The 27,049-nt window shown below is 35.9% G+C and overlaps 1 protein-coding gene across 1 annotated transcript in view; it reads left to right on the top strand.

Moving 5' to 3' along the window:
- Positions 1-27,049, top strand: part of SLC10A2 (solute carrier family 10 member 2) — a 181,723-nt gene that overhangs the window by 66,287 nt on the left and 88,387 nt on the right. Inside the window, exons 2-3 of the mRNA XM_044071953.1 lie at positions 10,449-10,567; positions 24,012-24,100. Of these exons, the coding sequence (XP_043927888.1) occupies positions 10,449-10,567; positions 24,012-24,100 (208 nt within the window). The remainder of the gene's footprint in view (positions 1-10,448; positions 10,568-24,011; positions 24,101-27,049) is intronic.

The following is a 27,049-nucleotide window of genomic DNA, read 5'->3' as shown; positions in this document are numbered from 1 at the left end:
TGTTCTAATGATCATTGCTGCAGTAGACCACTCTCCCTCCATCACCCTTGTTTTAAGATATATTTTTTGCCAGGATGTGGAAATTTATATTTTGTTGTTCCTAGCATATCCTTTTCAGGGCTAAGCCTCCCTATTTCTGCTGGCAGGAAAGCTCTGAGGAACTTCATGGCCAAACTTGTCTTTTCGTCAGCTCAGCTCGAACTGCTTGTCAGTTTGGGTGCATGGAATGTGCCGTGAAACTTTGGAAGCTGGCTGGCTGTTATATCCTTGGCAGGCTATAATCCATATAGCTAAGGTTACTGCAGCAGTGATTATTTGAACATCTATTATGGTAAGTTCAGCTTACACAACTGTACAGTATTGCAGGCAGTACATGGTAGTAAACCTATTATTTAGTATTTATTTAAAAGTATTTGTTTACCAGGAAAGTCTGACTGAGCAGAAAAATATATTTTCAGCAGAGGCCCGGGAAGAAAAGCTCCACAGAGACTACAAATATAACATGAATCTATAATGAATGACATTAAATACACAGTTGCAATGGTTATACAGGTACAAAAATTGAATAGAATCAAGGCGTTTAATATTTATAATAAAGGTAATCATACCAGAATTATAGTGATGCACAGAAAAGTCAAGAATTGTTCAGGTGGACAGAGAGATTGCAATGGTTGTACAGGTACAAAAATTGAATAGAATCAATGCATTGAATATTTATAATAAACAGAATCATACAAGAATTATAGTGATGGACAGAAAAGTCAGGAATTGCTCAGCTGGAGAGCGAGAGAGAAAGAGATTAAAAAAAAAAAAAGTTGAATGTATTAGTGGATTGTACTGCATGTAGTTAGGGAGATTTTTAAGTATATGGTATAATACAGTAACTAATATACTATCCTAACTGCCTGAGATACCACTTCCACATATAGGTAGAGTTGTGCTGGAGGATTAGGGAAGCCAAGGAGAGTGATGAAGACCTCTTGAACAGCTGTGTCTCAGCACTGGTAAGGCTAAATGCCTTCAGTACCAGTGCTGAAATATAGGTGGAGCAGTTGTGACATCTTGCTGCAAGTGGGCTCAACAGTTCTGCATTGGACCTAGAATGTAACAGATTTTGCAAAAACTACTTAATAAAGTTCATTAGCATATAATGTTATTGAATATAATCACCTATTCTGATAGTGAGTATAGCTAACTGTTGCAGTATTAAAGTCTTATTGGAAAGTGAAGGGTTTACTGTGTACCTCTGGTATGATGTCATACTGAGGTAGTGCATTTAGAATTATTGTAGCATTTCTGGGTGGTGTGTGCTTTCCTCTGCACTACCCTATTCCTTTTAAAGGGTATTGGTTATATTCTGGAGCAAGTTTAAGTAACAAACCTTTGGAGTTAGAAATAACTACCTTACTATATACAGTACTAAATTATGCAGTATTGATGCAAAATGGGTCTTGTTTTTTTTTTTCCAAATATATTTTTATTGAATTTTACAGACTTTTCAAACTTAAAAAGGAAAAACTAAGTCATTACAGGAAACAGTAAAGTATGGGGATATATATAACAGTTAATACAAAAGCTATGCATTTACAAAACAGCAGTTATCGTTTCAGGGAACTTACATCTTAGAGAATAATATAAACAGTACAGAACCCCCAATAGCCTATCACAGTCCTTGTTTTTGCATTTTATTTTATTGATAAGGACCCCGGACATGACTGAATCCATAATGCCTCACTACCTGAGTTAATGTATAGCTTAGTCTATTTCCATATAAAATACATCTGCATGAGTTACTTACTACTTTCAAAGACAGTTTACCAACTAGTTCTTGTCAGTGTAACACCTCACATGGAAAATTAATACGTGATGATGCAGTAATGAAACCATAAGTAAGAATTTGTGCACATGCACACATAAACCATTACCTAATGCTTACTATAGTATCATTTTGTCTGTTGTTTTATACAACATTGAATAAACAAGCAAAACCAAATAAATCAAACAAAACAATATAGTTTTCATATTTTTGGAAAATCACCTACAAAGCATTCAACCCACTGTAAACATTTTATCTCTTTAGAGGAGCTCCATCTAGTTTTCATTGTGATTTCACTACTACATCATCATATGTTAGTTTTCAATGTGAGGTGTTCCATCTGCGGGAACTTCTTGAGAACTTGCCTTTCTAGGAAGAAAGAAACTAGTTGTGATGCATTTAATATGGAGATACAGTAGCTTATACATCAGTTTAGATAGTGAGACATTGTGGGATCAGTCTTTCATGATGTCATGGCAGGGATTTATCAGGGGGTTGTCCATACCAGCAAAATTAAATGCAAAAACAACACACTTTTTGCTTTAAAATTGTATAATTTGTCATTGTATGTAGTAAAATGAAATATCCACCTCCAGAGGTTTGATACTTGCCACTTGTTTTAGAACATGACCAGTGACTTTAAGCTCTAAGAAAACTTTTTTTTTTTTGGGGGGGGTGGCTTTCCTTAGCATAAAAATAAAATATAAAAAAAACACATTTTTTGATGGTAAGCAGGTCATATTCAACTCCAAAGATTTACTATTTACCATTTGCTTTAAAACATGACCAATACACTTCAAGATAACCATACTTGAAACTAATGACTCTGCTACTGGTAAATCTAACCCTCACTTCAAGAGAATAAATGACCATTAAGATTCTCACCCAGGAGGACAGACCAGGTTAATAAATTAGCCAGATGAGGGAGCTTAATGATAGAGACAGACTGAAACAAAAATACTTCCAAATTAATAAATACATAAAAGGAAGGAAAATGTTTGCACTCAGTGTTGTTTACACATCATGCATCTTATCTGTAATGCTTTAATTTCATGCACGTCAAGGAAACTGAAATAATATGCATTCTTTCTTTTTTAATTTGCATTTTTATGTATTTACTTATTTTATTTATCTTTGTTAAAGTGTATTGTTATAGTTCTCATATACCAGTATTTTGCAGTTAGATAATTTTAGGGTATACTCCTGCTGCTGGAGCTGCAAATGGTTTGAAAATAAAAGAAAAGTTACAAAATGTTTTTTATATATATATATATATATATATATATATATATATATATATATATAGGTCTACCTGATAATGCCGAACATCTACAACGCCGACGATGAGAACACTGACACCAGAAGATCAACAACTGAGATAATCGACAGTTGAAAATCCCGACGCTGAGAACACCGACATGTTAAGGTTAATGTGTGATAGTGACAGACTGTAGGGTTAGGGGCAGATTAAGTGAGTTAGGGTTAGGGCGTGGGTCAGGTGAGTGTGTGATAGTGACAGACTGTAGGGTTAGGGGTGGGTTAAGTGAGTTAGGGTTAGGGCGCGGGTTAGGTGAGTGTGCGATAGTGGCGGACCTTAGGGTTTGCGTTAAGGTTAGTGCATAGAAAGTTGTGTATGCAAGGTTTAGTGTAGGTTTGTAAGGTTTTTGGTGTGCTTGTGTTGTGTGTGTGCTTTTTAGACAGGGGATTTGTTTTGTTTGTTGATTCTTGGGATTGTGGTTTGTCGGGCATGTGAAGTTTCGTGTTTTTGAACTTTCGGTTTTGTGGTGTCTGTGATTTCATTGTCGGTGTTTTACCGTGTCGGTGTTATCAGGTAGACCCATATATATATATATATATATATATATATATATATATATATATATATGTGTATGTATATATATATATATATATATATATATATATATATATATATATATATTTGCTTTGCTGTCGACTCAGTATTTTGTTATGATCACACCCCCAGAATGATACCAATTCAGGCACTAACAGTTACATACATCAGCAAAGCACTCTGGGTAATTAAAACCCACTGTAGTTCTTTAACAGGAACAGCTAGTTTCTAAAAGAACAAAAAAGCACAAACTGGTATCCACAAAAAATCCGGAACAAATGGAAGAGTATAGCCACTCGTTTACTTAACGCTCAAGTTTATTGAAAGCACAAAATACATCCAGCGTTTTCGCGTCCTGTATCAGGAAGCTTCATCAGAGATATAAAATAGCGCGAGACAGCGCTTTAAATACCCAATATCAAGTACGTGAAACGTACTAAACTAATTACCTGTATTTAAAAATTGTAACATATACTACCAATAAAAGTAATACATCAAAAAGTAATAATAATAAAATAATACATGGTGTATATGTTCAAAAATGCACAAGTAAAAAGTGTTCAATAAGCTAGCATACGTGAACTACCCAGAAGGTACTAAATAATTATAAATACAATGACAGTCAAAATGATGAAACCATCAGTATAATTTTTTTAAAAACAGCCAATAAAATCTATCACTCTAATAAGCATTGTGAAACATCTAAGCATTCTCCATAGATGGGTAAGTATGGTAGTGAGAAAATAACACTTCACTACCATAATGCCTAAACAACAAAAAATTTTTTTATATCTTTGATAAAATGAAGTATATAAACCCATAAAATACATTAAACTAATACTCTCATAGAGAACAAGGCAACAAAGAGTATTGTAATAATAATCTGCTAAACAAAACAAGAATTGTAAAGCAGATAAATGAGATGTCACCTCATGTGCGATTTGAGTTTCAAAAAAGGTGTAATGTTACAACTTTCATTTAAACCCGGGGTACTGAAAGCATTCGTTTTAAGTTGCCAAAGAAGCTCACGTACCTCCAGGTTCAAAGAAAGAGGTCCGCCCCTGTTAGATTCAGGTAGGTGGTCAACACCCATAAATAAAAAAGAGTGGCCCGGAAATGATCCAATGTGTTTAGCCAGTGCGTTCTCATTGTTTCTAGTTCTAATAGCGTAATTGTGCTGATATATCCTGTCCTTAAACCTTCTATCGGTCTTACCGATATAGAAGGCAGGACAGCATGCACAATACGCTATGTAAATAATAGACTTAGTGTTGCAATCAATTCTGTGGGTGATGGAATATTTCTTATTATTATTGTCAACAGAACAGAAGCAACCTGTTTTGATGTAAATACAGTATTTACAAAAACCACACGCAAAGGATCCCTTAGTTCTAGATGAAGTAGTATCTACCATACTAACTTGCAAAAGGTCTTTAATGTTTTGTCCCCGCCTAAAGACAAAATGTGGTTTTTCCCCAAGTTTTTCAAGTAAGAAACTATTATTAGTGATAAAGGACCAGTTCTTATAAAGAATGTCACATATCTGACTAGAGTTCACATTAAATGTTGTGATAAAACTACACGACAACCCATTAGTAGGTACATCTACTGTGTTGGCAATGCTGGTTCCCACATTTTCATTAGGTGGTAACTCTTCACAAGTAAGTAACTGAATAGACGACAATAGAGGTTTATAAAAGCCACTAGATCTTTTGTGACTAACTTCACCTATCAAGTCATCAATCAGAGTACTTGGGTAGCCTCTGTTTGAAAATAAATTTCTCAAATTCTCACATTCAAAAAGAAAATCTTCTAGTTCACTACACATACGGACAGCTCTTACAAGCTGTCCCTTGACAATCGCTCTTTTTTGTCTCATAGGGTGTGAACTAGAGAAATGGAGAAATGAGTTGATGTAAGTGTCTTTCCTATATATGACAGAGTTGAACAAATTATTTCGGCCATTTTTTGACAGTTTGACATCCAAATAATTAGTTACTTCAGTGTTAAAGTTGTAAGTAAATTTTAGGAAGGAAGTTGTGCTATTTAAGTAGGCAACAACATTTTCTGCTTCACTGGAATTCCCTTTAAACAGAAGAAAAATGTTATCCAGGAAGCGGGTGTAATAAGAAATTTTGTTGCTCCACTCCAAATTGTTAAGCACATACTTCCTCTCCCAAAATGCCATAACTAAATTGGCTACAGCTGCTCCACAAGGGGAGCCCATAGCTACCCCTTGTTTCTGGATGTAAACTTCATTTTCAAAAATGAAAAAATTTGACGTCAAAATTATATCCAGAATTTCTGTGATATTATCAATTTCATTAGGAGAGGCACCAAGCTCTATCAAAAGAAGCTCAATCCACTCACAAGCCTCCAAATGGGGTATAGATGTGTATAAGTCTACAACATCTATTGTTAGAAAGTTGTTACCTTGCACTTCCCCAAAGTTGTTAATGTCAGATAGAAAAGACCACGAATCTTTACAAATAGTTGGCACTTGTTCCACATATTTTCTAAGAAGTGAGTCTATGTACTTAGAGCAGGGGTAGGTGACTGAGGCCCGCCCATCAATCAGGGCTCTCATAGGTGGATCCCCAAGGTTTTTGTGAACCTTGGGGATACCAAACATCACTGGTGTTCTGGGAAATAAGATATCTATGTATTTGAAGGTATCTTCGTCAATTCTACCATTAATGAAAAGGTCTCGGAAATAACCTCTAACTCTTTTTGAACTCGTGTTCATCTCATTGGTAGAAGATTTATTGTAAGACGTAGAAGACAATACCTTCAACATACGTTCACAATAATCTCTTTTCTCAAAAATGGCCAACCCGCCACCCTTATCAGGTTTAATAACCCTTACTCCTGCAAACCGTAAAGAGTTTAGGGCTAATAGTTGTTCTTTGGTGATATTGAATTTATTAAAATTAGTGTTACTTGAGCCAACCATGTGCCTGATATCTAATTCACACATGTGCTCAAATATTTTAAGTGTCAAATGTAGCGGTGGGTTAAAGACACTAGAAAGTCTTAACCTATTTTCAAAAGGGAGTTGAGTACCACTAAATAATAGCTTCAAGTTTAATTTTCTTATGTAACATTTAAGGTCTAAAAGTACCTTGGCTACATCGCATTTCTTAGATGGTACAAACGTATTCCCAAGCGCCAGTAACTCAACCAATTCAGGTTCCAAATCTAATCCTGAAAAATTATAAATTAGAAAATCACCTTTCTCATTTGAGACAATTTTGGGAGGAACAGGAAGTATGTCACTGGTATCATCACTAACTACTTCCAATTCCTGTTCCCCTTGTATTGTCTCTGTTTGTTCTTGTTCCCTAAAAAATTGCCATGTTCATTAAAATTATTCCCACTAGTTTCATTAGAGGGACCAGGGTTTTCTGAGTTGGTGTTAGCCCCTTTGTTTTGTCTCCTATTTAAATTCCTATTGCTTCTGCGAAGAGGTTGTTCTACCCGTGTATTATCAGAAGCATTTTCACCAATGTCCTGCCCCTCTATGTCTTCATCTTCTATTTGTTCTGATCTATCCACCCTATTATTAGTTGTCTTAGCTTTTAAATTAGGGAATGCATTGTCTTTTGAGTAGATAAGCCTGTCTCTGTACAGTTTCTTGGATTTATTAACCTTGAGCTTGACCATATAAGTATCGATACTGGAAAAAATACGTGAATGGTCAAATTTAATTTGTGCAAAAGCTACATCATTTTTAATTTCAGCGTCCAGTAAGCATATTTCATCAGTTAAACATTTGACCATCCCCTCATAGTGCTTGACAAGCAACTCCATTAACTGTATCCCCTGAATCTGAAACAGGTTTTTTAAATCTAGTAAAAAAGCATTAGTATTAATGATGCTTGACGGAGAAAAATTCGATCTCAACCCTTTTGGAATAATACCATTTTTCTTCTGTTTAAAGGGAATTCCAGTGAAGCAGAAAATTTTGTTGCCTACTTAAATAGCACAACTTCCTTCCTAAAATTTACTTACAACTTTAACACTGAAGTAACTAATTATTTGGATGTCAAACTGTCAAAAAATGGCCGAAATAATTTGTTCAACTCTGTCATATATAGGAAAGACACTTACATCAACTCATTTCTCCATTTCTCTAGTTCACACCCTATGAGACAAAAAAGAGCGATTGTCAAGGGACAGCTTGTAAGAGCTGTCCGTATGTGTAGTGAACTAGAAGATTTTCTTTTTGAATGTGAGAATTTGAGAAATTTATTTTCAAACAGAGGCTACCCAAGTACTCTGATTGATGACTTGATAGGTGAAGTTAGTCACAAAAGATCTAGTGGCTTTTATAAACCTCTTTTGTCGTCTATTCAGTTACTTACTTGTGAAGAGTTACCACCTAATGAAAATGTGGGAACCAGCATTGCCAACACAGTAGATGTACCTACTAATGGGTTGTTGTGTAGTTTTATCACAACATTTAATGTGAATTCTAGTCAGATATGTGACATTCTTTATAAGAATTGGTCCCTTATCTCTAATGATAGTTCGTTACTTGAAAAACTTGGGGAAAAACCACACATTGTCTTTAGGCGGGGACAAAACATTAAAGACCTTTTGCAAGTTAGTACGGTTGATACTACTTCATCTAGAACTAAGGGGTCTTTTGCGTGTGGTTTTTGCAAATACTGTATTTACATCAAAACAGGTTGCTTCTGTTCTGTGGACAATAATAACAAGAAATATTCCATCACCCACAGAATTGATTGCAACACTAAGTCTATTATTTACATAGCGTATTGTGCATGCTGTCCTGCCTTCTATATCGGTAAGACCGATAGAAGGTTTAAAGACAGGATATATCAGCACAATTACGCCATTAGAAATAGAAATAACGAGAACGCACTGGCTAAACACATTGGATCATTTCCAGGCCACTCTTTTGTATTTATGGGTGTTGACCACCTACCTGAATCCATCAGAGGTGGACCTCTTTCTTTGAACCTGGAGGTACGTGAGCTTCTTTGGCAACTTAAAATGAATGCTTTCAGTACCCCGGGTTTAAATGAAAGTTGTAACATTACATCTTTTTTGAAACTCAAATCGCACATGAGGTGACATCTCATTTATCTGCTTTACAATTCTTGTTTTGTTTAGCAGATTATTATTACAATATTTCCTGTTGCCTTGTTTTTTATGAGAGTATTAGTTTAATGTACTTTATGGTTTTATATATTTTATTTTATTAAAGACATAAAAAAATCCCTTGTTCCTTAGGCATTATGGTAGTGAAGGGTTATTTTCCCACTACCATATTTACCCATTTATGGAGAATGTCTAGATGTTTTACAATGCTCATTAGAGTGATAGATTTTATTAGTTGTTTTTAAAAATCATACTGATGGTTTCATTATTTTGACCGTCATTGTATTTATATTTAGTACCTTCTGGGTAGTTCACGTATGCTAGCTTATTGAACACTTTTTACTTGTGCATTTTTGAACATATACACCATGTATTATTTTATTATTATTACTTTTTGATGTATTACTTTTATTGGTAGTATATGTTACAATTTTTAAATACAGGTAATTAGTTTAGTACGTTTCACGTACTTGATATTGGGTATTTAAAGCGCTGTCTCGCGCTATTTTATATCTCTGATGAAGCTTCCTGATACAGGACGCGAAAACGCTGGATGTATTTTGTGCTTTCAATAAACTTGAGCGTTAAGTAAACGAGTGGCTATACTCTTCCATTTGTTCCGGATTTCTTGAGGAACAGCTAGTTAGTTACATTATGGTTTTACTAATAAATCATTAGGTATGTTAATTTTCAATGTAGTATGTAATACCTGTTAGATAGTTGACAACTTGTCTTACTAGGATATATGACTACCCTGTTCCACCACTTAGCATGGAAAACTAGTGCCTTATGCAGTAATGTATTTTGTGTGGCACTGGTGGTTCAGTTTTTTACAATGTGATGTAAGGAGTTTTCTGTTTTGAGAACATTTTCAAGGATTTGTCCTTATCAACAAAATTAGTTGCAAAAATAACCCACTTTTTGCATCAAGCACTGTACAATTTGATACTGCATATTGTAAGGAGATTGTTTCCACCTCTAAGGGTTTGTGCTTTACTTTTGCTATGGAAAGTGTGGCAATGCATTAATCAGGTAAGCCCACTATGCACAAGTTTTGTTTTTTCTGTTAGGCTGGGATCATGGACTGGCTCAAAATTCAGAGAATCAAACCCAGAACTATAGGATGAACTCCATAAGAAGATTATAAACAAACCTGTCTGAGCTAGACTGCCAAACACAGGACCAGATTCCAATATAGTTGCTCTCAGTACAAGCCTGCCCTGATTCTGAAAGTCTTGATCTCAGTTCAGATGACCTACCTTTTGTAAGGTCTATTTATAAACAGGTTTGCACTGCAGGCCAGATTCCAAAACACCTGCTCTCAGCATGCCCCCGGTGTAAAATTCACTTGCAGTGAGAACAAGTCTTTGGAATTGGGCTCACAGTGTGCTCAAATCAACATCCCAGACAACTAAAAAAAAGACTGAAAGGTAGTGATCTGAATTTTTCCTGTCTGAATTTATAACAGTATCCACTTATATGTTTGATTTATTTTACCTCATGACTTGAGCCTGATACTGTACCGTTAAATCAAATACACAATCACCAAATTATTTTAACTTATCCTGAAATTTTGCATCAACAGTTATTTATAGCAGATTGTGGGATGAAGGGATTGATGTCCCTCATGTAACTATCTCTATTGCTTTGCAGCATTAGCATGACGACATGTTCAACTCTTGTAGGGATGGGAATGATGCCGCTGTGCCTTTTTATTTACACCCGTGTGTGGGTCGAATCAGACCTAATTAAAATTCCTTACAACAGCATAGGTAAGTAGTCTAGTTATTTACTTCCTTATAAGTACACCATAACGTGAGTGGTCCCTTACTGATGAAACTGAAACTAAAGTTGATTTTAATATAGAAAGTTTTTATAGTAACATTGAAATATCTATGTATGATAAATATAATTGACTATGGTTTCATGCTAAATCACTTTCAACACTGCTCTATCCTGCTGTAGCTTATTGTTTTACCTTTGAAATGTTGCTCTACTGTAGAATGTATATGCACAGAATATTTATTGCTGCTGTACGTCTACAGATTTTAACAACAATCATTCCAATGCCTCACAGATTGCTAACAATTCTAGTATTCTACCTGATGCTATAAACAATAAAACACATTGTAAAAGTATGTGCCAACATAATAAATAACCCCATGTGTGTGATATTTATGTATAATGAAATATGTCAATATAATTTATGAAATGGTAAATATGGCATCATTTTTTGGAAATACTATTTAAAAGATATAAATTAGGCAACTAGAGGTATAAATATAGCCACAGGAAATAAAATTAAAGTATTTCTTTGTGGAAATTAAACAACTGAGAGTAGTTGCTACAGATATGTAAAATACTCCAGGGAAAGGAGGACATTATTCCACATGTGAAAAACATTTTAAAAACTCTTATATTCAGGCCTTTTGTAAAACTGCTGACATGCCAAGCTACCTGAGGTTCCTTTAACCACAGCTGTTAGTGAGGGAAAAGGAAATGATGGCTCTACTAACAGACTGCAGTCTTAGTGTATGGATTGTATGCCATAATAGACACTGTACTTTTTGGGGCCCTTGCTATACATTAATTTCTCCCCCTTTAAAACTTTGAGTGTCCAGTAGGGACTTCTGATTCTCTAAACCAGTTTTTAATAGACAATAGTGCTTTCACGTATTTTGTTCTTTTATGAATACAATATTTTGAAGAGCTGCATATCTTAAAATTTTTTTGATTTTTCTTGAAGGACAAAACAAAAAAAAAACACTGACATGTTTAGTGCCAGAAGTTTAGAAGTGTTTTAATGGGGCATATTAATTATAGTCATAGGGTGGCTGTGGTGGTGCAGCGGTTAGCGTTGTCGCCTCACAGTAAGAGGCTCTCCAGTTCGATCTTCGGCTGGGGTGTCTTCTGTGCAGAGTCTGTATGTCCTCCTTGCAGTTGTGTGGGTTTCCACCGGGTGCTCCAGTTTTCTCCCACATCCCCAAAAACATGCTGCAAGTGGATTGGACATACTAAAATTGGCCCTAGGCGTGACTGCATGCATGTGTGTGCCTTCCGTGGAAGGTTGGGTGCCGGGCTGGCAACTCGACACCCTAAAACTCCACTGCCAATTATGAGCAGACAAGGTGATCTGCTGTGGTGACCCCTAACCGGGAAAAGCCAAAAGAGAGAGAGAGATTAATTATAGTCATACTAACCATGGCTTATTAGATAAAACACAAGATTGATCTCTTTATTATTGAGAAAAAAAGACTTTGTTTCATAGGTCAGGTAAATATGTTGATGCTCTGCTGTATGATTTTGTTAGAAAAGAGTATGTTTCCATCTTTTCTTATGGAGAGCTTCACCTTTCTATTCTTAATATTATGCAATGAAGATCATAGCCCGCTTTGTGCCACATTAATACATATAAAGGAAGATCAGAGTCCCAGGACTGATGAGTTAATTACAAATATTATTATTACAAATATTTAGCAGTTTCTATCCATTCCATCAAAGCAAAACATCATGACTCTTGACCATAATATTTCTTTTACCAACAAGATACTCTCCAAGTACATCATTCATACCTCTCAATTGCCCCGGTTTTGGCAGAGTATCCAGATTTTTGCCTTATATTTTTGGTCTGTTTCTCATAAAATTGTGGTTTTCTGTTAAATCTTTGGAAAATAATTGAAGACTGAAGTCAGAAAACAATGACAGATATTTGAGTTTCAGACTTCATACCATTCAGAAAATTAATGCTAATGCAAAACATGTTATTCTATTAACTTTCTAAGTTTTAACAACAATATTTAAAATTGTCCCTATTTTTGGGACTTTGTCCCCCCATTTTTTACGGCTTTGTTCAGATTTTTTGTATTAAGAGTTTGAGAGGAATGTATGCATGGAGTAGATTCTAAAGGGAGTTGCACATGTAGACACATGCCACACTGAGCAGTTACTCCATTCTTGAGACCAAAACCTGAGTCTTAATACACCAATGAGGGCTGCCAGAATTCTTTACCCAGTTGCAGAAAGGGAGCTTGGCTTGCTTTAGTGAAAAACTTCAGCCTTGTACATTGGTAAATGTTGCCAATGGTCAAGGCTGAAGTAACAGAGTAGCCCTTTGCATTCAATGGGCTGAGTCAGTGAGGCAACAACAAAATCTAGTGGTGGGACTTGTCTGGAAGCCAACATAGGGGATGCCCATGACCACATATATGTGGAGTTTGGTGGTGTGAGAGCCATCCTTGTATTTTAATCAGGTCAGCTTGCAAAGGCTTCTAAGTTAAAAACAGTATACAGTTCTTGCTGAGTTAGTGATCCCAGTATGCCCATCCCTACCATGGAGTGGGGAGAATGCAAGCATGACAGCCATTTGGAATGTCATGCCTGCATTCCACTGTTCTCCATATACGTGGAGGTGCAGCTGCACCTATATGTTGAATAGTGGAATGTAGGCATAAAAGTAGAGCTACTGTGCAGGCTGACCTCACTGCCATACAGCTCCACCTCTGTGGAAGACCTGGTATTGCAAGCAGTCACACCTCTTGCAATACCAGGTCTAGCGTACTGGTATTGTTTTGTATAAGACATCTTCAGCCAGACTTGGTACCACCCCCCCCCCCCCTCAAGTCCTGAGGCAAGTTAGTGTAGGCATTTATAATAAAATTCATTAATATAGCATAAAATGAAATCTGACTAACTGCTCCTAGCATAGCAGGACTCCAAGCCGTTCAGCATCCTAACATTGTGAGATATTGGGCAAACCCCACCCACTTAGGTAATCTCTTTACAGGCGATTGGTGGAAAAGTTGGATGGTGGAGGCCTAACATTCTACTAGTCTGAAACATAAGTCCCTTCTCTCACTTGAAGGAAACAGCTAAACCAGTTTCAGATGCAAAAATTACCACAGCACAAAACAGGGCTTTTATATCAGTGCTGGCATACTCTGACATATGAAGTAAGTATAAAGTCAGTTCACAGACAGAGTGGGATCATTTTCCAAGTGAAATCAAGAAAAAAGAGTTCAAGGCAGGTTTGCTGTGTCACACCTCAGCATCTTTTTAAATTTAAATTTGTGTTTTTTTTTTCAATGATTTTAGATGCTATTGAGATAGGCTTATTTGTGCAAGCTGAGTAGTTTGTAAAGTGCTTGTGTGTGTGTATGTATGCATTTCTATTTGTATAATGTTTTGTATACTTTTAGCATTTTTGCGAGTGTAACGTGTTGAATATACGCAATGGCACAGTAGTCATAGCTTTGAGAGAGAATTGCCAACAGTGGGTGTGTACCATGCAATTACCAAGCACTTAGTAGTCAGAGTAAGACTTGTGATGATTGCACATCTTTTATCTCACCTCTTCATTCATCAGTTACTGATAATACTTTACTTCATTTTATACATGTATTACATGGTACCAAGTATAAAATAGCTTATTTTTTCCTATAATTATTACCGTTGGTATATGAAGAAGTAATTTTTTTCTTTTTTCCAGTTTTCAAAATGATTCTCAATGAAAGGTATTGTTACCCTGGGATTCATTAAAAAGTGTGCACATGTTGTTCATTGAAATGACACATCACTGACATTGTAGCCATAATGACCAGTGCAATAAAACTGGTGAAGGAACAGGTAACATCTCTGATCATATAAGACACTGTTTATGCAGAAAGGCAAGGCATATTCCGTTGCCCAGTGGGGGGAGGTTAGCAGTGTCTTCGCAACTTTGAAACTACACAGAGTCATAGAAAAAAAGAATTAACAAGTATTCGCTCTCCCCAAAGTTTTATGATCCTGGAGTTATTATATAGCAAAATGTAGGAGTAAGCCTTCCACACAGATGAGGATCCAGGAGCCTTGTTTCTATACAAATATGCTGTTTTACATTTGGCCTATTTCTTGTTACTGCTCACATTACCAACAGTTTGATAATCCTTTGTCAGAATTAGTTCCATGATGAGTGACGTTACTGAATGGCAATTAGGCAAGTGAGCTGCAGTTACATAGGCTTCGATAAGTTCAAGGAGACCCACTAATTCATAAAATTGTGAAAGCATGACTGGTCATTTCTGGCTTCTGTTTGCCTAACAGAACTTGTTAAGAATATCTGGTTAGACATGGCTCATAAAAGACATCTGCTGGATCTGTGACTCTCAGTCCCACATCATACAGTGGTCATGCCTGATCTTAAAATGAAAAGTTGCTTTATTTCTTGTTATTCATTTTAATATAGATGTCCACCTGGAAGAGGGATTGCTTTGTAACCAGTTTGCAGTTCTTAGATTTATAGGTACTTCCTAGGCTATTGATCTATGAAAATCATAAGAAGCCTAGCCTTACTTTCCTTAGTATTTTTTAGTCCCTATATTTTGCATACAAATAATCCAGAGGTGGGCAGAAAAAGGATATGTTGGGACATTTGCTTGTTGCTGTTATTCACGAGGTACATGGCTGCTACACTTGGAGTAAATTTGCAGTTTCCCATTCATTCATCCAAATTTCATTTGAATAGAGTAGGGGAAGTACTTCACACTATGTGAAGAGGAAGAAGACAGAAAACAAAAATGGGTGTAGCAAAGTCAAAAGAAGACACACCGCGACCTTGTAAAAGTAAGCGTTTTTGTTCCTTTAGTAATTCAATGGAACTTCATCAGACAACTCTCTTCTAACTTCCTTTATATTTATAGAGAAAAATACCAACCAGAAACAACAATAAATTAGTGAGTTAAAGTTAAACAAGAAAATACTCAATTAAATCACTATAAAATTCTCATCTTATTACTTATGAACACACTAACTTAAAAATTATTTAACTAAATCTCTGACTATGAAAAGGAAAAAAAAAGTATATATAAATTAACAATAAAAATACAAGTTAAAAATGTTTAAAAAATTTGAAAAAAAGATGGTGAACTGCTGAAATAATATTTACTTCTAAAATGTTATGATACATTAGATATACAATTTACTAACAAAAGATGGAATTTAATTAAATGGTGTCCGCTTTTATTGTTAGAAGGCTGCTAATGGATATTCTATCATTTATACCTGGGGACTGAGTGGCATTCAGGAGAACTGGCTATGTCTCCTTAAATTCAAGGAATGCTGACCAATTATCCCCTCTGTCATTCACCATCACTTTTTCCAGGACACAAAATAATTTTTTTTTAATTAAGGCAAGTTGCTGAATGCCTAAATAAGGCATTTGTGGTGTCCTTTTTTCGAATGGCATATATGTGTTGGTATATTCTTTTTCTGAGTGGTTTCTCCATCTTCCCTATATAAAAGGCAGGGCATGTTCAACAGGTAGCCACATATACTACCCTCTTGGTGTTACAATCAAAGTTTGCCTTAACAGGGAAAACCCGCTAACAGTTACCTATAGTCACACATAAGTAGTATCCTTATTTTTATATAGATGAACATCCCAAAAATTCACATTGTCAAAATACACTTTATGTGTGAATGACAGAAAGGTAGTGGTGGAGTTGATATAATCCATAAAACTGAGATTTCTTTCCACATCATCATCATCACACATTATCAGGATTTTATCTAGGTATCTAAAATATTTGTAAGTTGACTTTTCCAAAAATATATAAGGTCTCCCACCACCACAGCACAATCTTTGCAAAATGCAGAGCACAAGGAGCTCCCATAGCAACTCCTTTTGTTTGTTTAAAATATTCTTTTTGGAACCAAATAAAGCTGTGTCTCAGAACCAAATCCATCAGGGAAACCAAAACATAAACTGAATCAGGTGTCAATCTGTTCCCTGATGATAATGCTCCGGTGAAATAATCAGTCCCCTCATCATGGGGAATGGACAAAAACAAATCTGTCACATCAATACCAAGAAAGAAAATGTTCTCATTATATTCACACTTGGCTAGGCTTTCAATAAGTGCCATGAATATCTATGAATGTGAGGCGTATCATCCTAAAATGTCTTTAAATGATGATCTATAAATTTCAATAGGGGTTCTGTTTTAGAGCCCCTTGCCACCACAGTGGGTCTCATTGGAGGGGGGTCATTAATTGACTTATGTACTTTTGGAATTCCAAATAACATTAGGATTAAAGTTTTTTCACAGCCAAAAACTTAATCTTCTCAGAACTAAATCGGGATTCCATAAAAAGTTCTTCAAAGGTAAAATTCATCCTATAGTTAGAAACATTAACTTCATTCAAGGATACTGGAAGGAAATAATTGCTGTTGTATAGAAATTCAAGCATTTTAGCTGTATATAGATGCTGATCCATTGTTACCACTTCACCTTCTATTATGTCTTGATATAATACCCTTGTGGCATTCTTTGATGTTGTTCTCACATAGCTTCTTAAATAATGCCCCAGGGGGTAACAAAGGGGGGTTATAGGTACTTTGTCTGTGTACTATTGTCGAGTCACTAGTGTTTTGTTTGTTATTCTCCAACAGTAATTTCAAAATCACACTTCTAGCAAATAGTGAACCGTCTCAACATTTATAACTTTCTATTTTGTATTTCTAGAACTACAACTTAATTGTTTTCTCTACAGGGTATGTATGTAGAATTCTGTAATGTAGTATTGAATTATGTTTAACCTGCTACTTATTTTTTTTTTATGTATAACGTAACTGTGTTTTGTCTCTACGTGGAGCTTTTCTCCCCGGGCCTCTGCTGAAAATGGAAATATATCCAGTCAGACCAGCCCGGTAAACAAATGTAAAGTAAAATAAATAAAATAAATAAATAACTATAGTCACATTAACTTAACTGAACAGCATGGGGTTTTGTTGGCCAGGGGATTCAGCTTTATACCTGGTAACAAACCAAATTTGGTGGACAACATCCTGGACCTAAAGATATTTGCTGTAGCATTATTTGAGAAGCTATGTGAGAACGATATCAGAGAATGCCACAAGGGGATTATATCAAGAAATAGATCCAATTCGAGCAATGAAAAGTGGAAGACCTTATTAAAGCTCACAAACGATAAGACAGTTAGGATCATGAAGCCAGACAAAGGGGGTGGAGTGGTAATAATGGATCAACATCTATATACCGCTAAAATGCTTGAATTTCTACACAACAGTGATTATTTCCTTGCAGTATCCTTGAATGAAGTTAATATTTCTAACTATAGAATGGAATTGACCCTTGAAGAATTTTTATGGAATAATTTAGTTCTGAGGAGATGAAGTTTTTGGGTGTGAAAAAACCTTTATGCATGATGTTATTTGGAATTCCAAAAGTACATAAGTCGATTTATGACACCCAGTGAGATCCACTGTGGTGGCAAAGAGCTCTAAAACAGAACCCCTATCAAAATTTGTGGATCATCATTTAAAGACATTTTTGGATGATAAACTTCATGTTCTTAAAGAGTCATGGTACTTATTGAAAAGTCTGGCAGAGTGTGAATACAAGAGAATTTTCTTTCTCTGTATTGAGGTGAAAGATTTGTTTTTAGCTATTCCGCACGATGAGGGGATTGACTATTTCACAGGAGCATTATCATCAGGGAATAGCTTGACACCTGATTCAGTTTATGTTTTGGTTTCCCTGATGGATTTGGTTCTGAGACACAACTTCATTTGATTACAAGGAGAATACTTTAAACAAACAAAAGGAGTTGCTATGGGAGCTCCTTGTGCTCCAGTTTTTGCAAACATTGTGTTGTAGTGGTGGGAGACTTATATATTTTTGGATCATCACACATAAAGTCAATTTACAAATATTTCAGATACCTAGATGACATCCTGATACTGTGGGATGATGATGTGGAAGAAATCCCAGTTTTTGTGGATTATAACAACTCCACCACTACTTTTCTGTCATTCACACATAAAGTGGATTTTGACAGTGTGAATTTTTTGGATGTTCATCTGTATAGAAATAAGGATAAACACCAATATGAGTCTTCCATCTACAGGAAACCAGCCTTTTCCAATGCCTTTCTAAGTTTTGATAGTAATCACCCCCACTGGCCAAAAATGAATTTAGTTAAAGGCCAGATGATAAGGCTTTTGAGGTTGGTCATGGATGAATAAACATTGTACTATGAGTTTTCCTTTTTAAAGGGGATACTAAAAGAAGGAAATACTCTTCAAAATTAGTGGAAGAACAAGAAATTTTGGTTATTGAGGGAAGAACAACACTTTAACCCTCCTTTTAAGGTTTCCTGATTCTTTACCTGAAAAAGCTACACCACCTTTTGATGACAATGCTATTTGTGGGGTAACCTATAACTCACATTCCCTTACTATTAGGCAAATTATAGAAAAAAAATAGGATGCAGTCTTTGGAACTTCTGGGTTAACAGAGAGGTTGGGCCAATTACCAAAGATTGTTTATAGAAAAGGAAAGAAAATATGAAGAATGTGTTTGAAAAGAAAAACAAACTAGGAACCATGAGTAGTCAGGGCAGAATGAAAACATGTGGTGCATGTAATGAATGTAAATTTATATATGATACAACTTATGTGACTATAGGTAGGCATCAGAGGGTTTTCCCTATTAAGGCAGACTTTGTAATACCAAGGGGCTAGTATATGTAGCTACCTATTCAGCATGCCCTGCCTTTTATATAGGGAAGACAGAAAAAACCCTCAGAAAAAGAATATACCAATACATATATGCCTTAGTTAGGCATTCAACAATTTGCCCTCATTTAAAAAAAAAAAATATTTTGTGTGCTGGAAAAAGTGGTCATGAATGACAGAGAGGATAATTGGTCAGCATTCTTTGAATTTAGGGAGACACACTGGCACATTCTCCTGAATACCACTCAGTCCCCGGGTATAAATGATAGAATATCCATTAGCAGCCTTCTAGCAATAAAAGCGGACATCATTTAATTAAATTCCATCTTTTGTCAGGAAGTTGTATAAATAAATGTATCAGAAAATTTTAGAAATAAACATTATTTCAGCAGTTCACCACCTTGCAATTTTTTTTTTAATTTTTTAAACTTTTTAACTTTTATTTTTATTGTTAATTTATGTATATTTTTCCTTTTCATAGTCAGAGATTCACTTAAATTATTTTTAAATGAGTGCATACATAAGTAATAAGATGAAAATTTTAGAGTGATTTAATCGAGTATTTTCTTGTTTAACTTTAACTTACTAATTTATGGTTGTGTTTGATTGGTCTTTTTCTCTATAAATATAAAGAAAGTTAGATGAGAGCTGTCTGATGAAATTCTGTTTCCTTTAATAAAGGAATGAAAGTGCTTACTTTTACAAAGCTGCGGTGTGTTTCTTCTGACTTTGCTACACCCATTTTTGTTTTCTGAACAGGAAGAAGAGGTAGACTGATCCATACAAGAGGTATTCTCTGTGATATATACCTATCCTGCCAACATGTTATATATGTTGCAAAAGAGATTATTAAACCTTTGAGTGGGTATTCACTCTACCGTTGGACTTGCATCTGTTGAAACTCTATACACACGACACAGATTGTCTCATGGTAGTCTCTATGATATAGTTAACTCTTTGAATTTTTTTTTTCTTTTTAGTGAGAAAGGTTTGTGGTCACTTCAGTTGTGGCAATTGTTTGGACAGGTACAAACTGAATGGAGTATTATATTCAATGATTGGACTAATGAGCTAAGCAGAGTAGAATGGTTACATCCTGGACTTGGATGCTATACCTTTAGATATAAGCTATGCAATATAAAAGGCCTTTCTTGCAATAGTGGGCACATGGTAATGAAAGGACTGTTCATTGCCGGCATAATTTCCAGATCCCTGACTACAGGATCAGCTTTCTGGGGTGTGTTGTCAGTGTTTTAGTTACAAAGGAAGCCATGTTTGCTGAAGGATATTATCATACATTTCTTGGCACTTAATTTTCATACATGGTTTTGACATCAGCTATTTGTTTAGGAAAGGCAATCTTGGAGGATTTGAGTGCCCTAATTGGAGTTTATGATGGTTCCAAATTTATAGTCACTAGCACACTAGGCTATCCATAAACCCTTAGCATTTGCTTTGACCTCCAAGAAGTAAATTCCGAAAAGGAGTGGCCTAAGGACTAGACCCTGAGGTACACGGGTCTATATTATCTCCTCAAAAGTTTAATACAGCGAATGGCATGTACAGCGAAAATGCCATTAAGTGAAGTGTTAATAGTGAGATCACAATACAGTGAAAATTGGACAATTTGCCCTTTCCTCACTATAGTACGATCTTGGAGTTGGTATATATAATTAGAAGGGGGTGTGGGGGGTGCATCCCCCCACAATAGCGAATCCGCTGAATGGCATTTTCACTGTACATGCCATTCGCTGTATTAAGCTTTCAAGGAGATAATATAGACCCAAGGTACACAGTTAGTGAAAGGTCTTTTAGAGGAGGTAGACTTACCACTTTTATTTCCTGGGTTCTATTTGTGAACCAATTTGCTATCCAATGAGTTTCATAGAGATTTACATTTAGCTGGGAGAGTTTATCCATGATACCCAAGTGTGGGATGTTGATGAAAGCTTTTGCAAGGTCTAGACAGGTGCTGTGTACTGATTTTCTCTCATCCATTTCTTCAGTAATGTTTTCCCTTCTGAGAGAGACCTAGACTTAAGGTGATACTTCATTACCCTGTGTCTAACTCCTAATGAGTGTTTGCACATCTGAGAAAGTGTACACATTGCAGGTTCTGTGTAGTTTGTGTATATAGGTAGACACGGTGAGGGACTCTATAGTAGAATCTGTCCATCATACCCTGAAGAGTCTGTGTCATCAGTTTCACCTTTTTCAGGGCCTCTGTTATGTTGGTATTAGTGACCCCTCCCCACTGTACATTTGTATCAGTGCCAGTATGCCACTGAACCATGTCACTTGCATGTTGCCATCACTGTCTGTATCCAGGGGTCAATCCTTGGGCCTTTTTGCATTTACTACTTGGAGGTCAAAGGAAATGTTAAGGATTTAGGACTAAGTTTGCAGATGACTATAAATCTGAAGCGATCATAAACTTCCCAGAGGACACTAAAATCCTCCAGGAGAGTCTTTCCCAAACTAATACCTGCTTTCAAAACCATTTACTAAAACTAAATGCAAAGAAATATATAATGATTTCCTTCAGCAAGCATGACTTCCCTTGTAACTATTCTACTGGCAGCACACCCTTGAAAGTAGATCTTGAGTAGAGGGATCTGGCAGCCTAAATTAACAATGAACTGTTGTCTGATCACCACATATCCACTCTTGAAATGATGTCCTATTTCATTACACAGCTTTTATTGAGATGTATGATGCCCAATTCCAGGGAAATAATTATTCTACTGTATTTTATTCTGATCAAGCTAATCACTGAATATAATGGGTCATTTGGCAAGTACTTGTCCAAACTCTTATCACAACTGGAGTTGTTGTTATTTATTGTGTATATTTCCTAAGCATACTTTCTCATTAATTCATTCATTAATTGTCTGATGTTTATTTATTCATATTCAAGGTGAATGCACAAACATAAATACAAAGAGAAAGAAGCACTTATGCATTGCATTTTAACTCGCATATCTCCCCTTCATGAATCTTGTGCTCAGCCTGTATACATTTATACCCCTTCATGCATACATTTATGAGAATGGCAATATGTAACATTGGTACTTACGTATTATCGCAACCACATTTTCCGACGTGCTGGACTTTCTTGTCTTTTATTCAAACAACAAAAAGGGAGTGTAATCAGGAAGGGTAGACTGTTAAAGACTCTTCTGGGATGTTGGTGGAGGGTTTGTAAAATGTTTAAGGGTTCAAATTTGAGGATTTGCGGCTAGCGTGCTTGAAAGATGTCAAGCATTGAATTCAATGATCATCACAGTGGCTGCGGGTATATACGTACGTTGGCTGGAAAAGAGTATGGGCAAGTTATAGCATACGATGTTTAGACACACACACACACACACACACACACACACACACACACACACACACACACACACACATTTTCAATGGATTAGCTGCTTTCGAGCATGCTAGGCACAAATCCTCACATTTGAAAACCCTTAATCATTTTTACAGACCCACCACCAAGATCCCACAAAAGAGTATTTTAACAGTCTACCCTTCCCGATTACTTTGTAAGAAGTTAGACAGGGTACTGCTTTGCTTCTCTTTTCTGATGGCTTTCTGTTCTCAGGGCAAAGGCTGTGAAAAAGGAACGCGTTTTAAATGGAATGGGGGACTTGCTTAACTGACATCATGAGATGCTGGCAGTAAATGGGGAAACCTGTTTCTCAAACCTTATTTCTTCAGCCGTTTCAGTGAGAAACCTTCCTGAAAACCAGAACACATTACAGAAAACATGTCTCTGAGCTTTTTTCATACTTCATTGGTCCCATTTGACACAAGCAGAAGCAACCAGCATTAGCGCGAAAATGTGGTTGTGATAATACGTAAGTACCATAACATTTTTCATCATTTCTTTTTTTTTTTCAGTCTGACCTTATCTGAAAATAGGCTTCAGTTTAGTTGCTCTTTAAAAAAGAATATGCAAAATAAAAGAAAAATAGATCACGATAAATAATTAAAATAGACAGCTATGTCTTCTAAATTTCAATTTTTGAGTTATGTCTTTGCTACCCCAAAATGTGAAGTCCTAAATGAAATGAAAAGGAGAACAAAAAGCATCTCAGTTATCGATATTTTTACTATGTTCAACAAGCTATAGTCAGTATGCCATATTTTCTGCATGGGAATGGACTGTTGCTTAAACAGGCTGAGTAAAATGTAAATAGGTCTGATGCCATGCAAGACACGGAGAAGGTAATGAACTGTAATATAGCAAATAGGTTGTGCTGGGAGGCTGTAGTTGATTTATATCTCAACTTCTTAGAACAAGAAATCTGGACAAAGGCAAATATAATGTGGGCCAGAGGCCAAAAAATAGGGGCAACTTTTAAATATCGCTCTTAGAAAGTTGTTAGAATAATAAGTATTGCATTGCCATGCATTTTATGAAGAATATGAAGTCTGATACTCAAATGGCTGTTATTATTTAGTGATGTCAATCCTCAATGATTTTCCAGAAAACCACAAATTTTATGAGGAGCAGACCAAAAATATTAGGCAAAAATCTGGGCATTCTGCAAAAACCTGGATAGCTGAGAGGTATTACCAAACCAGATTACATTCTTAAGAGCACACAGCTCTGCTTGTACATAAGGTATGTTTCCATTATGCGCTTAATCTGTTTACTGTAATTTAAATGTTAAGATATTCTGTTATTTTTTTAGGTATCACTTTGGTAACATTATTGGTCCCGGTTGCAATTGGAATCTTTGTTAATTACAAGTGGCCTAAGCAAGCAAAAATTATTCTAAAGGTTGGTAACTTTTTATTTTCAATTGTTAAAAAATATGCTTGTCAAATAACATTGAAAGAGCAGATAGTATTAAACAATCACTTTTCTGCTTACTTGTTTGGATAACTTTATATCAGAATCAGATCATCCAGAACCCTGTCAAACACAGTATCAATGTTCAAGTGCAGACAGATTGATTTTGAATCATTAAACTTGTTAGATGTGTTCATGACCTCAAAGTACAGATACTAGCTTGATATACTTGAATCTGTAAACTGTATTAATGACATTCTGTAGTACAATAGTAGTGTTGAATTAAATGAAAAAGTTACACATTCCAAATTAGGGACAGCAGTATTGTTTGTAGCATGTAGCAAACACAAGCAGTAACAAACTCAACATTATTTAAATAATTTGTTTTTTTTAGATGAGTTTGTTTAAAAGGCTGTCAGTATTTGATGTGAATGCTGGGATAGGAGAACAAAACTGTCATAGAAAATAAGTGAAATCATCAAGTTACACTTAAAGTGACATAAAATCAGTTTACTGTAGCATGCCATCAAATAAAATGCTGTTCATTTAAGCACAGACAATGAAAACAGGTATATTTCTTCAGGCAACACCTGCTAGGGCATTTTGTCACTGCTCCTAATTGTACACACTGTCAAGGAGCACTTCACTGTTTTGTATTTTTCATCACAGGACACACTACTGAGCAATATGTTTGTTAATAGTGCAATGTTTTTTGTATTTTTTTTAACCAGAAATGGCACTAAACAGTGTTACATAGAGTTACATTTTTTGTAGGCATTGTTAAAGAAGCTGTGTGGACTCTCTGCATATACATTATGTGCATAGCTATGTGTGTATGTGTGCAGCTGTGTGTTTGTGTACTCATGACTGCAGTTAGTGCTGGCTAAGGATTGTTGCAGCAGGATTATTCCAGTTCTGGCTAATATGGAGTGACCATAGAATTAATTAGGAGGAACAAGTCAAGGCTGACTTGGTATAAAGCAGGAAATAGGAATATTTTTATAGCACACTGTAACATGAGCTTTCATGCATGCAAACAGTTAATCAAACTTTACAAGCAGAGAACATAACTATTTATATAGCCAAAAATTTGGCTTAGTGTTAAAGAGAACTCTTTCAGATATACATAAAAAGCTTGACAGTTTATGGTTCTCATTAAAATCAAAATCCTAACAAATGCAACATGTATTCAAAACAAGCAAAATTAATACTTCAGATTTATTTGTTTTAGTCCAGGTTATAATGAATAACTATAATTTAATCCCATTTGCTGATCAGCTCTGAGGCCACTTTCACATTGTATTGAGTGTGCTTATTTGCTACAGCAACAACACAACAATTCTATTTATTATACAAAATTAATTAGATAGCCATGAATCTAAAACTATTCTCAGTCTGTCTTATTTCAGTTTTTTCCAGTTAGGAGTCACCACAGCAGATCACCAGTCCACTTATCATTGGCAGTGGATTTTTACGGTGTTGACTTGCCAGCCCAGCATAGCAGACATATGCTCAGAGTTTCATTCTCTTAATTTTTCATCAGCATTTCCAAAGTAATATACTGTATACTTATAGCAGCATGTTAATTGCACTAAATTCATAGTGTCAAACTCAGCACGACATCTAAAATTACACTTCTATTATTGGATATTTTAAAAAGGTTAAGGGATAATATATGTACAATTGCCACTTCTATTATATGTACACATCCCATTTTATCACAAATGTCTGGTAGTACTATTCTTATAGCACAACTGACATTTAAGAAACAAAAAAGAAAACACTGGTTTATCACCTGCAAATCTTTCAACATTCACAGAAGCACATAAAATGTGGCTGTTTCTGAGACTGTAGTATCATGAATATTCACCATTTTAGATACAATGATTTCAGAGATTATATGTGTAAGTAGTAAGGATGTGTCAGCTCTGGCCCAGTCATATGCTTTATCAGTTTCACGTTTTAATTCTGAAGCACTGTGATCCGTTATATTGACCTGTGTGCTTCTGATGGGGAGCCATTGTACCTATAATATGGGCATTTCACTGACACACCTCTTATGTTCTGTTATGCTACCCCCAATGTCACTGTGCCTTGGAGTAAAACTGCAGATAGGGTAGGCATTTGTGAAATCTGTAATTTGCTAATAACAATTTGAAGTTTGTTGTACGCAAATGTAATCTCTAAATCAACTCTCCTCCTACCACCCAACACTACGACCTGTGAGAGATGCACTTATATAGCCAAACTGGAAGCAAAACTCTCTTTACCAAAGACTGGCCTAGACAGTCAAGAGGAGAAGGGAAACACTTGCACCGCACCACACTCATCACATAGTCCCTCAAAACCTACACCACCAAAACACACACACAGAACCACAAAACACACACCTACATTTGCGGAGGCTCTCAGTACAAATCTGCCCAAACAGCAGAGACCTCCAAAGCAGAAATGCAAGCAACCTCCACCCCCAAACACAACCCAAATGACACATAGCACACATACTCAGTGTGCCACTCAACTACAGCCCATAAGGCATAACTTACCCAACACTCTAGTCATAGGTGACTCTATAGCCAGGCACACTGATGTTCCACTCACCAGGCTAAACAAGGAAAAAGTTACTGTCAGCTGTCTGTCAGGTGCCAGGATTTGCCACATAACGCACGCACTCAGGTCACTCCACAACAAGTACAAATATGACTCTGTCATTGTCCATGTTTGTGTGAATGACCTGAGATGTAACTCCCTGGACTACATGAAAAGAGACATGGAGGTGCTCTCTGATCTTGTAGCCCAGGCCGGTATGACCCTAGCCCTGAGTAGCATCCTGCCATCACCCAGAATGATACCACAGTACAAGGACAAAATGATTGACTTTAATAATTGGCTAAGCTTCTGGTGTCATTCTAAGGGAATCCAGTGTCTGTCTGCCTG

Source organism: Protopterus annectens, chromosome 5.part0 (genome assembly GCF_019279795.1).
Source record: "Protopterus annectens isolate FY-2018-M chromosome 5.part0, PAN1.0, whole genome shotgun sequence".
NCBI classification, from domain to species: domain Eukaryota; kingdom Metazoa; phylum Chordata; order Ceratodontiformes; family Protopteridae; genus Protopterus; species Protopterus annectens.
The sequence above is the reverse complement of the archived record's forward strand: the minus strand, read 5'-3'. Positions and strand labels throughout refer to the sequence as shown.